Below are 15,860 nucleotides of genomic sequence, written 5' to 3'. Positions count from 1 at the left end.
TTGTAAACTGTTTTTTAATTAAAAAATATTAAATATATTATATATAACATATGGGCTAAGCCCAAACCATTTAAACCCCAATTAATAATTTAAGATCCAATAACTTTTAAACTTAAATCAATATTAATTAATTAAAAAATTTATCTAAAATTTTTATTTTATAATTATATATTATTTAAATTAATTATAAACTTTTTTTGAATTAAAAAATATTTAATTTTTATATAAATTAGAAAATTTTAAAAAAAAATCTGTTAATTCGAAATTAACCGAATTAACCGAAATTTATTCAGTTCGGTTAATATGTTCGAAAAAAATTCGGTTCGGTTAACTGTTAAAGAAAAAAAAAGTTTGATTAATTCGGTTATGGTTAATTCGGTTCGGTCAGCCACCATTTTAACCGAATGAACACCCCTAAAGGTACTTGATTCATATTACAATGTTATAACTTAAATCATAAAAATCTTGTCAATGTATTTATGTTTAATTTTTAGTAAATAAGAGTTTATTAAATGATTTAATAACTTAATATATATTATTCTTTTTTAAAATCAGAAATTTAGATGGTTATATATATAAAGTATATGTTCATTATCATTTATTAAGAAATACTATAAAATATAATGGATAAACCGACAGTACTTCTCTCTTAAACAAAAGACAATTAGATTGCCTGGAAAATGCCTTTAACGAGGAAGGAGTTGCTAAACCAAAGCCAATGGCCCCCCAAGGCCAAAACCGAGGGTGGCCTTATGAAGCCACGTGTCTCCTCCACGTAAAACCAACAACCATACAAAGCGGCTCAAACCAACACGCGCCACTCCCCAACGACATCCACACGCTCTTCAAGACAAGCAGAAACATATTTTTCAAACCCTCACCTCTACACTCACCACGAGGACCCCCTCACCGTCCGCCACGTACCCCTTCCTCAGTTCTCACTTCTCATCCACCCCCTTATATCACCGCCACCACCCTCCCACTGACCTCTCATCTTCACTCTCTGTAATACCCTTTCCCAACACTTCTTGATTCATCATCAAAACAAATCAGAGCCGTTCAACATGTCCATCAACGACCAAAACACGCCCATGACTCAGAAGCTTTACGAGTCAGCTCCTTCGTCTCGTCAAGTGGCAAAGTTCATGACCGCATCCACATTGGGTGCGACGCTGCTATTCTTGGCCGGGTTAACCTTGACCGGCACGGTGCTTGCCTTGATCATGGCAACGCCGTTGATCGTTATCTTCAGCCCTGTTCTAGTCCCGGCGGGGATAACCATACTCTTGATGGTAACCGGCTTCTTGTTTTCCGGTGGGTGTGTGGTGGCGGCGATAACGGCGTTGTCGTGGATGTACAATTACGTGCAGGGGAAACATCCGCTAGGAGCTGATCAACTTGATTATGCAAGGAATAAGCTCCTAGTACGGCTAGAGATATGACTGAGAAGGCTAAGGAATATGGACAATATGTGCAGCATAAAGCTCAAGAGGTTACACAAGGCCAAGGATCTTAAGAGTTGAAAGAGAAACTGTGGAGTTTTAGGGTTTAAAAATGTTGTGTTTTGTATTTTTGGTTTGTGTTTCTTTAATCGAATTTGCATGCATGCATTCGTAGATTATGCCCTTCTTTTTTGTAATTTGGAAAAGTTGGTTTTGAGCTGCAAGGACGGGTTCTCTTTGTAGCTTAGAATCTCTGGTTTTCTTTGTTAATAAAAATTTCTCTTTTGCTCAACAGTTGAGTTTCATGGTGAAAATGCTGAGTTTCATTATTTGCACAACAGCTTAGAATCTATGGTTTACAGGCATTGGCCTTGCAGGAATGCTATCAACTATAAGAACTCAAGTATTTCATCTTTTAATGTTATGGAATTTAATCTTCATATTTTTTTGTGTCCTTGTGGTTGTGCAATTACTTACAATTATCATTATCGTAGCCCCATATAGTATAACAGAGCCGAATCTTCAAGTTCACTTACAAAAGATGTAGGGATGAAGTTAAATACTCAAATTTGCAGGGGGAACGTAGCAGTTTCAGATGTACAAAATGGGCAGTAAAGACTTCAAGATAATTTTCATGTAAAATTTGCACGTCGATTTTCATTTTGCCTTTTCCAGTTTCTTCGATAGATTCATTTCCCCAGAGTAAATCATCACTCGTATTCTCGGGCTCGAAACACCCAACAGTGGACTTATATCGACCTGTTATCGGAACTACAAGTCCAAATAATGGCTTAAATTTCTGCAGGTTTCTTTATCCCTCAGTTTCATCATTGCTTTCATCTCAATCCTTCTTATCCACTCTTTGCTCACACAAAAAAGCCTTCCGATCTCCTCCAGTGACTTCGGGGGAGAGCCATTGAGCCCGTAACGTTCCAGTGACTTCGGGGGAGAGCCATTGAGCCCGTAACGTAGAACCACCACTTGCCTCTCTCTTTTTTCCAAACCATTCAAAAGAGCATGCATATCTTCCTTCATGTGCTGCCTCATCACAGTTTTCTCCGGCCTCCCTATTGACATATCTGGGATAAATTCCTGCGTCATCGTATACTCAACACGTATTTTCAATCAAACCATCTCCATCGATGCCATATCGAGCTCGCATGAAAGAATAAGAATGCAGATGCAGATTCTAGGAAGCAACGTAATGTAAAGTATTCCAAACACATCAGCCATCGCTTTGAAGCTAATATGCATTGATGCATTCCATCGATAACATTGATACATGTGGGGTTTTGAAAGAAATCTATTCAAACTGAGTTTTCTACACTTCATCAGTTTGCAAAGGGCCCGACCAAAAAGAATTTAGGTCACACAATTCTAACAGTAAGACTAAAGGATTTTCCACAAATAATCCAGGACACTGTAAAATTAACCCGAACAAGCTGATATGTAACGTTATAATATAAGGTCAAGAGAAACTAAGATCATTAACCACAATAAGTTAGGTTCTTTGGTACCATTGTTGATGCAAAGTAAACTTTGCATTTAACATAACCAAGAATGCAATCTTAAAAACAAGCAACAAGAGATAAAGTTTCAAAATCTCTCTCTTCCCCCCCCCCCTTTCTCACATTTAACAGATATCGCAGTTTCAGTGTTTCACCACCATTACCATCACAGGTATACCCAATTATTGCCACTATCTAGAAGAACAGTTTTAAGAGTTGAGATCTGACCTAAGTAATCGAGAAAAGGAACTCGACTCTCGAATGATATCAATGACACGAGCCCTTTATCCATAAAACTGACTAAACTTCACTGTCTTGCACTCTTGCTCTTAGAAGGCAAGAGAGGAAAGATGAAAATGAACAGAGAGAAATAATGACATACCAAATAGTTTTGCATTGATAAAATCTCCGATTTTCCGGTCAATTGAACCCACGACTCTGAAGCATTTATCAGCCGACCTGATTTTAGACAAAGAAACACACGTCATCTTGGCGATTTCTTCCTCTTCTGGGTATTTTGCGTGACTTTTGCTAAGGGCTTTCCGAGCTTTCTGTATCTGTCCTATTGCCCTGCTTAATGCGCACTAGAAAGAATAAAGACTTTCATTACCATGATATTTGCGCTACGAAATAATATACTAAAGAAGAGAAAGCTACATACAGGAACTTGGATCCCTCTAGCATGCCGTGCCACCATCCTCAAAATTGATTTCCTTATCCAGTATTGTATATAGGTAGCAAATTTATATCCCCTTGTGTGGTCAAACCTTTCTGCACCTTGTAGAACTCCTATACTTCCTGCCTGTCAAACAAAACAAAAAAACATGAACAATTGGTCGGGTAGAGAACAAACGAAAGAAAAGATATCCGGCTAATCATGGCATGATTTATTGCACTGTTCAAGATTTATGATTTGTACAAGAATTTGACAAAGATGATAAAATGTTCGATTATGTTCACTACCCTGCAAACTTTAGGGTTTACAGAGAACATGCTATTAAGAATCCCATTCAAGCCTTTTTTAAGTCTGAAGGATAAAAGTTAAGATAATAGGAAACATGAAAAGCAAGCATATCTGACATTAATCCATTAGATTGATTTCATATAAAATATGCTACAAATTAAGTTGAAATTTTATTTGTGAGAAAGCTAAATTAACATCATTTACTTTTATTTTTTACTTGCATGATATGTCAAATGTCCCATACACACCAGTGCTGCCTATGCAAATGGATTGAAACACCACAACTTGCACGGATATGCAGTATTAGACCCTAAAGTAATCCATCTTCCTAGGGAGATTCCATTAGGAAAACTTTCTTTCTGTTTATTGGTTATGCTCATGCATGACTACTTATCAATATAATTTGAGGGCATAAGACTAGTTCGCAACTTTAATTGGAAAAGCACATCAAAAGGATATTATATTATTATTTGGACCAACTTTACTAATCTATAAGAACTTCTGTATATATTTTAGACATCAACCCACCTTTCCCAACATAATATTTTCCACAAGAAAGTTCATCCTAATCTATTGACATTGTTGATTAGGTTCCAAAACATCAGAATTGTCAACATATACAAAGAAGTTATGCACCCGCATCATTATTCAGGCAAGATATGCGACAAAAGTTGCATATATATGGAACATGATTGGAAATAACTAAAATAATTATAGTATGTAAACAACCAAACATATTGAGGAAGTCAAGACTGACCTGGATTAAATATTCAAGGGCAATTCCCAGATCCCTATAGTTCCTTGCAAAGTAGAGGACTAAGGAGATTGTACTCCTTAGTAGCTCATCCCTGCAGCACCAACCATAATGCAAATGCTGTTTCAGCACCTTCTCCATATGTTTGGCTGCTTCTGCCCAGCAACTCATGCTCACAACTTTCCCAGTTTCCTCTTCCATAGTTGTTTTAATCCTCTACGAGTTTGCAACCGCCAGCTTAGGAAAGCATAGAGCAGTCAAAGGTTGACTTAAAATGCACGAGACAAAAAGAATGTACGTTCCATATACTAAGCTTCTAAGACAACCTTAACTCCCTTTCACATTTCTACTTCGTTTCTAGCAACTTTCGTTCCTAGAGTCCGACATTCTTTTGGGAGAAGAAACTTTGGGCTTCTGAAAGCGTACATGTAGGATGTTGGAAGGCAGCAATTGTGTAGAAATTTTAGTGGTTTCAAGTTTCAACCGCTTTTTCTCTTCTCTTTTTTCTTGAACGAATGATACTTTTATCCTTTTCAAAATCAACCAAGCCATTCATATTGCACTCTCCACTAAAGGAAACGACATCAGATAGGTCGAAAATATTCAAAGGTTTAGGAGTCCTAGAGAGACGGGTATTGAATCTAGTTGTAGTAGAATTTCCCTCTCCAATTTTAACACATTGAATCAACAAGTGTCTCCTCCAAAATTTTGAGATTTTCCATCAGCACACCATAACGTGATGTACTGCATTTCTGCAGGCTTGTACACGAGGAAGATTTGCTCCCTCCGATCTGTTCATTAGATTTAACAATCATAACACGTGAACAACTCTGTAAATGTGATCCCTTGTCAATCTTTACCTGTAAAAGAAAAAAAAAATCAAAATAGTATAAGATATTCGATGGTGTAATATAATGAAATGGACAATAAAGTATTGTGCAGCTTAGTAGATATGATTTGATATTCAACCACACACCTTCACTTCAACTTATAAGCAACCATTTTCTAAAGTTTGCGGAGCTCCAAAAGAAGTGTATGCTTTCAGAGGATCATTTGATAAAATCACACCTTCATCAGATATTACAGGGAGGAAAGACATCCTAGCTGAGTTAAAAGAAGCCTCCTTCCCTCTTACTGTGTTAAAGAAAGAACAATGGAAGTGAATAAAACAAAGGAAAGAAATAAAACAAAAATGACAACCCAAAGACAAACACTTGGTGATGTAAACTGGAATTCAATTGCACGGACTCCATAGCAAAAGCTCCTAATGAAATCGTTATCACCTATATGTATTTTTCGTCAGAATTCAACATTCATACCAACTTCAAAAGCAAATCATTATAAACTCAGAAAGTATAAGTCGTAACCTTGCGTGATAGTAATCATCATATTTTGAGAGAAAATAGTAATGGTGTAACACTTTAGATTATAACCTCAATTGAAAAGGAGATATTACTTCTAATTTTTAAGTACATAGACTAAATCTCGAGCTTTACCAAAGTATAGTGACTGATCATTTAACATTACAACAATGCAGCAATCCAAATCCAACTTGGTAGTTAACTAACACTTATACTATCACCTCAATCTAACCGAACTGAGGAATTCTAAAGGCTTATTAAACTTTCATTTTAAGTAAAACGCCAAGGATAGAGTGATTTGAAATCCATCGAACTCACCAGAAGAAGAAGAAGAAGAAGGGAGCCTGGAAGGTTAATTGACAAGGAAATGAGAAGAAACTGGGAGAGCACTCTTGAGATTCAGCCTGAAATCCATTGATTCCTAGTTTGCAAAACCAAAGTGTACTTTAATCTTCATGAAGTTGGAATAGTTTATAAAGATCGATGGCCAAAAATATAAATGCGATTTCTATCGTATGTGTTGTTTCACCTGAACCAGGGGTTCTTCATCTACAAAAACTTGTGTCAACGACAGCTTCAGCCCTGACAAAAGTGACCCAAAGCACCTTTAGCTGGATTTGGGTATCTTCCAGGCCAGCTCCTACGATTTGGCTCGTCTGCGAGAATTGGGCTTTGTTTTTCTCTTCCGTAACTTGTGAGTTACTTTATTCGTAACATTAAAATTCAACTTCTTATCTTTTTTTGGAAATCTAATATATATTATCTTATTATTGTGGATTGTATTAGGGTGCGTTTGGTTCACGGAATGTAAAATTATCAGTGGGAATGTAAGATTACCAGGGAATAGGATTATTGGGAATGTTGTATTTTGTGTTTGGTTGGCTTAGCAGGAATGTAAGATTACCGTGTTTGGTTAAATGAATAAAAAATTATTGGAATGTATATTTAACCAAATTGTATTTATTATATATTTGTATAATATTACAAGTTGAAAAATATTTATATATTTTCTTTAAAAAAACTAAATTCATAATATTTATATATTTTTTATAAAATTAAAAATAAAAAAAGTTTAATGAAAGGGTAAAATTTTATTTAAACCCTTGAACTTCATATAAAATTTTAATTATAGATTTTTTTTAAATCTAAAATAATTTAAGGATAAATTTGTAATTTAACATTCGTAGAATTTTTATTATTCAATAACAAAAGAAATATATTTTTTAAAAAAATAAAAATTTAAGGACATTTTAGTCCAAAACGCCGGTAATCCAACAATACCTAAGGAAAGAGAGATAATGAAATTCCCGGTAACATAACCCAAAAAATCCACTATTGGTAATCTTACATTACCGGGAATAGACTAACCAAACGGGAGAATATGGATTCTATTCCCATGAGAATCTCACATCCACATCCAAACACCCCCTAAGGGAATTGCAAAAGACTAGGTGCTTAGGAGAATTATTAAAAATAAAAAAAATGGTTGTCCCTTTTTCCCATATGTAATGGTGTAAGGGGGAGGTAAGATAGTAGGCTGCCCCAAATTGAGAGCAGCTTCCGTGAGAGACCTCCAAATTATGAAATGCCCACCATAAGACTCGATCCCACGACCTCAAGGTTAAAAACCTTTACTCTACCAACTAAGCTGGATGGTCATTTCCTAGAATTATTAAAAATGATACTATTAATCATGATCTTTGTATAACTTATGGGATTCAATCTCCTTAGGGGCTGTTGCTTTGTCCGTATTAATTTATAGTAGTATGTTTTGCTTCTTCTTAAATAATAAAATTTTTTCCCTAAAAATGTCATCTTAAATATTATCTTGTTAGACCAATCAATCATTAATTAAATTAATTATACCAAATATCTTCAAATTATATTTCATATTTTAAATTAATCTTAAAAACTTAAAAAGATTCTAATTAAATCTTAAGATTATAAATATAGTTTCAAATATGTCTTTTTATTAGTCTAAGGATTAACTTCTTTATTTGACGTCAACTTAAATCTATTGTAGATCATATTTAAAAGCACGGATCAAATTAGACATTATGCATCTATTACGTTGACAACTTGAATATAATACATTAAAAAGAAATAAACTATTAAATTAGTATTTATATATTGAATCGAAATTATGTATATAACACATAAACATGTTTAGAATCTAATCTATATATTTTAAATATGTTTTAAGCCATTGTTTTATTAATTTAATATAAGTACAAGGTAATATTTATTTAAAAATAACTTTGAATCATTTGACAATGAATATTCACATCTTTAACATTCATGATGTTTAAACTTGAAACTTCAAAATATAACAATAATTCTTTTATCGTTGATGTAACTTAATTCATGTATGTTTTAAATCAATTTTAAGCTAACATTTGAGCTGACATATAATATCCAAGTAAATCGTTAAACCGACAAAAGACTTAATTAAAATGATATTAATATTTTAAAGATTTCATTAAGATATTTTGAAGTTTGGTAGCCCATTTGAGATCTAAATATAAATTGAGAATATATGTTGCAATTAGCTCTTATTACATCGAGGATATAAAGAGTCAAATCTCGAATCCAAACAACTCAGACGATTATCTTCCGCAGGTCCATTTTCATTGCATCTGATCCAGTGCACGACTACACTGTGAGAGTGAGTGAAAGATAGGGCTTTGGTTGCACGCTGTTAATTAAGCAAAAAATGGTGAACTTCATGCTTAAGATCGCTGCCGACCTCGAAAACCTTACTAATCTCCAGCCACAGGGCGGCTGTGACGATCCCTCCTTTCCATATCTCTTCAAGGTGTCTCTCTCTCTCGCTCTCTCTTTCTTTGCTTTTTCGACTTTTATTTTCTTCGTTTGAATTGAGCTGCTGGTGTATTACTCTTATTGCTGCTTGAATCCAATACTTTATCCGTTTTAATCTTTCTTTCACTACGATTTTCAGATTTTTAGTCGAAATCTTTTTTTATTTCTATTAATTGAATTTTAGTTTTTCTTATTATAAAATGATGCTTTTAGATATTGATAATTCGCTATTTCAGCTGGATTTTCCTGGAAAAATTGCTTCCGTTTTCCTTTTTTTTTTCCCAGAAACCACTTGTCGTTTCATTTATCTTCTTTTCTACGTTATCCATTTATCGTTTCAATAATGCCTTGTTGGGACATGCAAGTTTTTGGGTTTGTAGTTTTGCAAAACCCTTTTGTTTTTGTTTGGGAAAAACGTTATTCTATGTTATGCTGAAATGGATGTTGAACCCTAAGCACCGTTTTCCCCTCTTCGATGGTAGTCAGTTATATTCTGTTCCTTCTCAATTTTATGTGTTTTTATGCGTCAGAGTTATTTCAATATCCTTTCATAATTTTGTTGAAATGTCTTCCTCTTAATTATTCGGAGCTGATCTCATTTATTTTTTTTTATAGATTTTACGTTTAACATTTATTTTTCTTCTTTCACATATGTAAAAAAGAGTCTGCATCTCTCTCACATCATGTTTTTGCAAATGCTTGCTTTCCGAGGACTTATTCCACTAATATTTGAAATCTTGGATTTGCAGCTGAAATGTGGTAGGTGTGGAGAGTTAAGTCAGGAGGAAACATGTGTGAGTTTGGGTGACACTGTTTCTCTTCTACAAGGCAAGGGAACAACCAATCTTGTTCAGAAGGTAATCTTGTATACTTATGTTGCCAGTAAATGCATTGGTTCAGCTGAAATTCATTATGATCTGCTGAATATATGTTTGTATTTGCTGAGAGTGGAAGGGGACAACATAGAATTTTTTTTCTTATAAGTAAAAGAACTTACTTCTTAGTGAATTTCTTTTAGATACTCTTTCATGTTGAATCTAACCACGCACCTGGGCTGCACATGGTGATACTAGTTCTGGATTCGGAAAAGGGAAATCAATCGATAGGTATTAGATGGTAATACTTCATAACCAACAGTTACCCAATCATATTCTTGGTTTTGGGATTCCCTATCATGTGTTCTGTGATTAGATAAAACAAGATGTATTTTCAAAATGTAAATGTTTTTCCACATGACTCCTTTTCTTTTTCTATTAGAAACTTATATACAATAGAACTTTGCATCCATTAACCTCCAAAGGTTGACGGTATGTGGCTCCTTTTCTTTTTCTCTCTAGTGCAAGTTTTGCATGAGGGAAGGAACTGTGACAATGATCCCGGGGAAAGGTCGACCACTGACTCAGGAAGACTGTGAAGAAGGAAAATTTGCACCTTTGATGCTTTTTGACTGCAGGGGTTACGAGCCTGTAGGTTTTGTATTTGCTGATGGCTGGAAGGTTGAATCTGTAAGTTTTTCTTCTTCTTCTTCTTCTTATACACTAGACAGTCTTTATTGGCTGGTAGAAGTTGACATAGCTAATCATAGCAAGGGATTTGAAATGTAATAACTTCTTACTTACAAAATTTCCAGCTCCAAGCATATTAATGCATATTCTCCGTCTTTAGAGGCCAAAATAACTAGAGTCATGGATGCAAGAGTTCAGGACTAATTGCTAGGTTGAAGTCCCTGCTTGATACCATGCATATCCTGAACGTTTCATGTATTTCATTTGATGAGTTCCCTAGTTGAGAAGCACATATTTTGGATTTCTCCACCTACTTCAGCAAGCGTATGATAACTTATCTTGCACCTGAGCTAAGGGCAATTTAAATCGTGTCTCTGTAAAACAATGCAATGGAATAAAATGTTTGTCATATTAGTAATTGCTTTATCATCATAGCGAGCTGTAGTCACAGTTACTTACAGCCATTCCAGTAATGTATTTGGTCAATGCGTTCTCATGTTAAATTACTGCAATTTCTTTGTGTAGCTGGAAGGAACAAAATTTGAAGGCATTGACTTGTCTGGAGATGAGTTTGCTGAATACGATGAGAAGGGAGAGTGCCCCGTGATGATATCCAATCTCCGTTCTACTTTTGAACCAGTGAAGTAGAGTAATACCACTCTCTTGCCTTCCACATGTTTTAGTAAAATAAAACTTACAGTTCATTGTGTATGAGGTAGAAACCATTGACTGGATTACATGTAGGCATTAAGCTATATCCTAAGGTGGTTTGATGTGAAACGTTCAGTTTGGTGCATTCCAATAGATACACTGGCAATGTTTTCATTTTGGTGCATGCCAATGGATACGTTGGCAATGTTTTCATTTGGAGCATGCCGATACATACACTGGCAATGTTTCATATGGTTTTCTTGGTTTTTAGAATTATTATAAATATATTTTATATTTGATTGAGTTGATTTTACGAGTCAACTCAAAATCAATTTGATCAGAAAAATTATTTTAAAAATCCCTTTTAAAGTATAACAAAAAATATTTTTATAATTTTTATATTATAATAAACTTTAAATGGAATAAATAAATATTATTATCTTAAAATCGAACATGTGACTAATAAATTAAAAAATATATTTTTATTACACAACTTGTAGTCATTTATTAACATTTTTTTCCAAGGCTTATACATAATTTAGGTATCTCTAAGGGGTTGTTTGGATCAGGTTATGTGAGATTATATTGGGGAATGAAATGTGATTCTCCCGTTTTGATTGCAAAGATTCCCAACCATGGTAATAAGTTATTCCCCAACATTGGTATTTTGGGGATTTCCTCATTCCCTTAGGTATTGTTATATTTTTTGCATTTTGGACTAAAATACCTTTAAATTTTTTTCAAAAATGTCAATCTTCTGTTGTTTATTAAACAAAATTCTACAAATGTTAAATTGCAAATTTATTCTTAAACTTTTTTAGATTTACAAAAAAATCCATAATTAGAATTTTATATGAAGTTCAGGGATTAAAATAAAATTTTACCCTTTCATTAAATATATTTATCTTTTTAATTTTGTAAAAAAATTATATAAATTTTATGAATTTAATTTTTTTAAAGAAAATATATAAATTAATTATAGTAAAATTATAATAGAATTCAACTTGTTAAAAAAATAAATATATAATAAGGACAATTTGGTAAAATATATATTCTAATTATTTTTTGTTCTTTTAACCAAACATTGTAATTTTACATTCATCTTAAACGAACGAAACACAATATTGCAACATTCCCAGTAATGTGTTAGGTAATGTTATATTCCGTCGATAATCTTATTTCCGTCGATAATCTTACATTCCGTGAACCAAATACACCATAATTGAATCTAAGAAATCAAGCAAACCCCTGATTTGAATAGGGGACTAAATGAGCTCTCAATTGAAAAAAAATATTACGATAAAGTGAATTTTTATTTAAAAATCGTGGATAATATGAGTGATTGTTTGTAAACTTGTTAAAGGACGTTTTCAATGATCAAGGTTACTTTAAGAGCTTATATGATCATAATTTTTCAAATAAAAATTTATTTAATCCATGATTTAAATTAATGATTTACTTGATTTTTTTAGTATAATTAAATAAATTTATTATATATATATATATATACATTAAAGAAAACAGTTTTTTCAAATACTCTGGACAAAAATGATTAATCACTTAATCAGACTAGTAAAATTAGAATATAATTTCTAACTGAACGTTTATTTTTTCGAAAAAGTATATAAAAAATTAATCATGATTTTAAAAAATAAAAAAAATTAAGCACTTAATTATGTGACCGGAATTCAATCGATTTTTTGTAGAAAATGCCTTTATGCATCTGGCATAGAACGTTTTTTCTCTAAATATAATAGAGAAATTAAAAATGATAGTTTTTATTTTGCGATATTTGGGTAAAATGACCGTATAATGAACCACCGTACAAAAGAAAAAGTGAGGTATGAGGTAGACAATCCCAACTTCAATGCTATCCCTACTCCGAGTCCCAGTATGTCAAATTGCTACTTTAAGGCGAGAATGTCTTCTCGACTCACCTATAAACGTAGCCATCCATTCCTAAACCCAGCTTACCTATATGTAAACAACGCCCCCACAACAACACCCCTGCTTCACTCTCCAACCTTCAAACCCCCTCCCTTCCTTTCTCTTTCTCTGTGTTAGAGACAGTGACATTCTAATCAACTTCCCCTCAACTCTCTTTATCTTTAATTTCTGCTCCAGCAAGTTTGCATGGTAATGCTTCGTTATCTTCTATTTAGAGCCAGCTTTTTCACTTTGAATTTGGCTTTAGATTCTTGTTAACAATGCTGTTTATGACACAATATTTTGCGTTGAGCTCTTGATTTTCAATTTTCAGCTTTAGGTGTTTTCTTTTTCCCTGGCAGGTGGCCTGATAGCTTGTCAGCTCTAGATCTGTTGTTCCATCATCGTTTCACTTGCTAATAAGGACTGCATTTTAAATATTTGGTAGATATTAGAAACCCCATTTTGGAATTTTCACTGAAATAATCCTGTTGGGGTTTCAGATGCAATAGCGTTTAGTTCACATCTTTTGGTTTTTGGATCTGAACTCAGGATTTTGAATTCTAGTTTTCGGGATTGTCTTTAAAGATGCAGACGAGATCTGGGTCGGTTGGGTCATTAGAGGAAGGGAAGGAGACTGTGGTTACAATTAGATCAACCCAATTTAAGTCTCCACCATTAAGGGTACTTCAATTATTCGTGTTGTATCTTGCTGTCTGTATTGCTTTCTCCATCATTAGTATATACACAATCCAGCATTTTGGAATCTATAGTGTGATAACAACTGTTAAGTCGAATTTTGTGACTTGCGACGAAGAACCGAATGATAGTTTGGATCATTGGAGGAAACCTCCATCGAGTTTGCTTCATTCTATGAACGATAAAGAGTTGTTTTGGAGGGCATCGTTTGCGACTCGAATAAAGAAGTATCCATTCAATAGATTTCCCAAGATTGCTTTTATGTTCTTGACTATAGGGCCATTGCCACTTTCTCCTCTCTGGGAGAGGTTTTTTAATGGCCACGAAGGCCTTTATTCTGTGTATATTCATTCACTGCCATCTTTCAAGGCCGAGTTTCCTCCTTCTTCGGTGTTTTATGGGAGACATATCCCGAGTCAGGTATTCTGTTCAAATCTCCTTTTATGGAATATGGTCTCTGTATATTCTTTTACATGCTAATTGTGTGTGATGGTGAGTTATTGTCTTTAATTTTGCTCTTAGCATGTTTGGATGTCTTCTGAAATAATGTTATGCAGTGTTTCTTTACTGCTGAAGAGGTATTAGCATTTACGATACCCGGACTCATACGCAAACGGAGGATGGAGTGTGATGCCCCAAATATAAGAAAAAAATTAAGTATACCGTGTTAGATTCATACACTGACATAGCCCACGTAACATTAGGTACATGTTAGACGTGTGCCGTTAGTTCGTTGCAAAAAGTTGCATAATATGGTCATGAATATTATGGACGTGCATTTGATTGTGTTTAAACTTATGCGTCATTGGCTTCCATTTGTGAATTCGTTTAATCTGGACTGAAACTTGCACTTTTGAGATCTTTCATTACACCTCTGTGGATCTGTACCATGCTTCAAATCATGGCACGGGTTTAACAACCTCATATTACAGCACACCATATTAATGGATACAATGTCAATTTGGAACTAGTTACGGGTGGCATCGACCATCAGGGTGTCAATAATTGTATGGTTTAGAGGCCTTTATGTAGTAATCTAGGGTTTCCTTGGGAACAGATAGCTGCATATTGTGTTACTAACTTGTATGAGAACTTATTGTGATTGATTTTCGCACAAGGAATAATAGTGATTGTTATGTTTTTGCTACCTCTACAGATATCCGAGTGGGGAAAGATGAGTATGTGTGATGCCGAAAGACGGCTCGTTGCCAACGCCTTGCTCGACATATCCAACGAATGGTTCATCCTCCTATCTGAATCTTGTATACCCTTATACAACTTCAGCGTCATCTACCACTACATAAAGAAATCCAGATACAGCTTTGTCGATTCATTTGATGACCCCGGACCAGTGGGTCGAGGGCGGTACAACGAGAGTATGGCTCCAGAGGTGACTCTCACCCAATGGCGTAAAGGTTCCCAGTGGTTCGAAATCAACCGAAGCCTCGCAATCAACATAGTGGAAGACATTAAATATTACCCCAAGTTTGAACGGTTCTGCCAACCAGAATGCTATGTCGACGAGCATTATTTCCCAACCATGTTAGCAATTCAAGCATCGAATCTGTTGGCAAATAGAAGCATCACATGGGTAGATTGGTCGAGGGGCGGCGCTCATCCTGCAACTTTCGGAAACGCAGACATTAGCGAAGAGTTCTTCATAAGAATCCATGAAGGCAATGAATGCAGGTATAACAATCAGCCATCTTCCATTTGTTTCCTTTTCGCCAGAAAGTTTGCTCCCGGTGCATTGGAGCCATTGTTAGAGATATCAGCCAAGGTTTTCGGTTTCTAACGTCGGTCCGAGTGATTGGAAACTATTATCTATTACTAATATAAGACTATTCAACCAAAAAGCTGATGTACATAAATTTCTCATCTTATTTGTTACTAAGAAATTTTTGACTGGAAATTTACTTGCAAAACATATTCAGAAAACATAGGGAATACAATACATGAAGAAATGTGTAAAATTTAGGGGTGTTTTGGTCGGTAGTCGAATTAAATTAGCTAAAACTGAAATAATCAAATGTCTTTAATAGCTAATCGAATTTTTTTTTTCAAATTATGTAAAACTTTAATGCTTTATTATTTACTATTTTATTCACTTATTCGGTTTAGTTATAATTTTATACATATTGCGTTAAATCATATTACTGCTAGCTATAAACATTATGTAAACATAAACCTGAAATTTGGACAAAAAATTTGCAACTAGTGATTGACTCGA

The 15,860-nt window shown here is 34.3% G+C and overlaps 3 protein-coding genes and 1 pseudogene across 4 annotated transcripts; 3 read left to right on the top strand and 1 right to left on the bottom strand.

The window, feature by feature from the left end:
* The first annotated feature begins 891 nt into the window (after window positions 1-891).
* LOC120192464 (oleosin 1-like) lies at window positions 892-1,531 on the top strand. The gene has a single exon (XM_039195239.1). The coding sequence runs from the start codon at window positions 1,065-1,067 to the stop codon at window positions 1,440-1,442; it is 378 nt and encodes a 125-aa protein (XP_039051170.1). The 5' UTR covers window positions 892-1,064; the 3' UTR covers window positions 1,443-1,531.
* Window positions 1,532-1,964: 433 nt separating this feature from the next.
* On the bottom strand, window positions 1,965-6,573 carry LOC120192465 (annotated as a pseudogene).
* A 2,049-nt stretch (window positions 6,574-8,622) lies between these two features.
* Window positions 8,623-11,195, top strand: LOC120192483 (CXXC motif containing zinc binding protein-like). Its single transcript, XM_039195260.1, has 4 exons — window positions 8,623-8,844; window positions 9,599-9,706; window positions 10,187-10,354; window positions 10,880-11,195. Exons 1-4 carry the CDS (start codon window positions 8,743-8,745, stop codon window positions 11,000-11,002), a joined length of 501 nt encoding a protein of 166 aa, XP_039051191.1. The 5' UTR covers window positions 8,623-8,742; the 3' UTR covers window positions 11,003-11,195.
* A 1,801-nt stretch (window positions 11,196-12,996) lies between these two features.
* LOC120192479 (glycosyltransferase BC10-like) lies at window positions 12,997-15,495 on the top strand. Of its 2 annotated transcripts, none has more exons than XM_039195253.1 (4): window positions 12,997-13,141; window positions 13,294-13,341; window positions 13,498-14,050; window positions 14,787-15,495. In XM_039195253.1, the coding sequence occupies exons 3-4, from the start codon at window positions 13,520-13,522 to the stop codon at window positions 15,423-15,425; spliced, it is 1,170 nt and encodes a 389-aa protein (XP_039051184.1). In that variant the 5' UTR covers window positions 12,997-13,141; window positions 13,294-13,341; window positions 13,498-13,519; the 3' UTR covers window positions 15,426-15,495. The 2 variants fall into 2 exon arrangements, with proteins under 2 accessions (XP_039051184.1, XP_039051183.1); XM_039195252.1 differs by having other exon boundaries at window positions 13,015-13,203; window positions 13,269-13,341.
* The last annotated feature ends 365 nt before the right edge of the window (window positions 15,496-15,860 follow it).

Source organism: Hibiscus syriacus, unplaced genomic scaffold (genome assembly GCF_006381635.1).
Source record: "Hibiscus syriacus cultivar Baekdansim isolate YM2019G1 unplaced genomic scaffold, ASM638163v2 tig00116975_pilon, whole genome shotgun sequence".
Lineage (NCBI taxonomy): Eukaryota > Viridiplantae > Streptophyta > Magnoliopsida > Malvales > Malvaceae > Hibiscus > Hibiscus syriacus.
The sequence above is the reverse complement of the archived record's forward strand: the minus strand, read 5'-3'. Positions and strand labels throughout refer to the sequence as shown.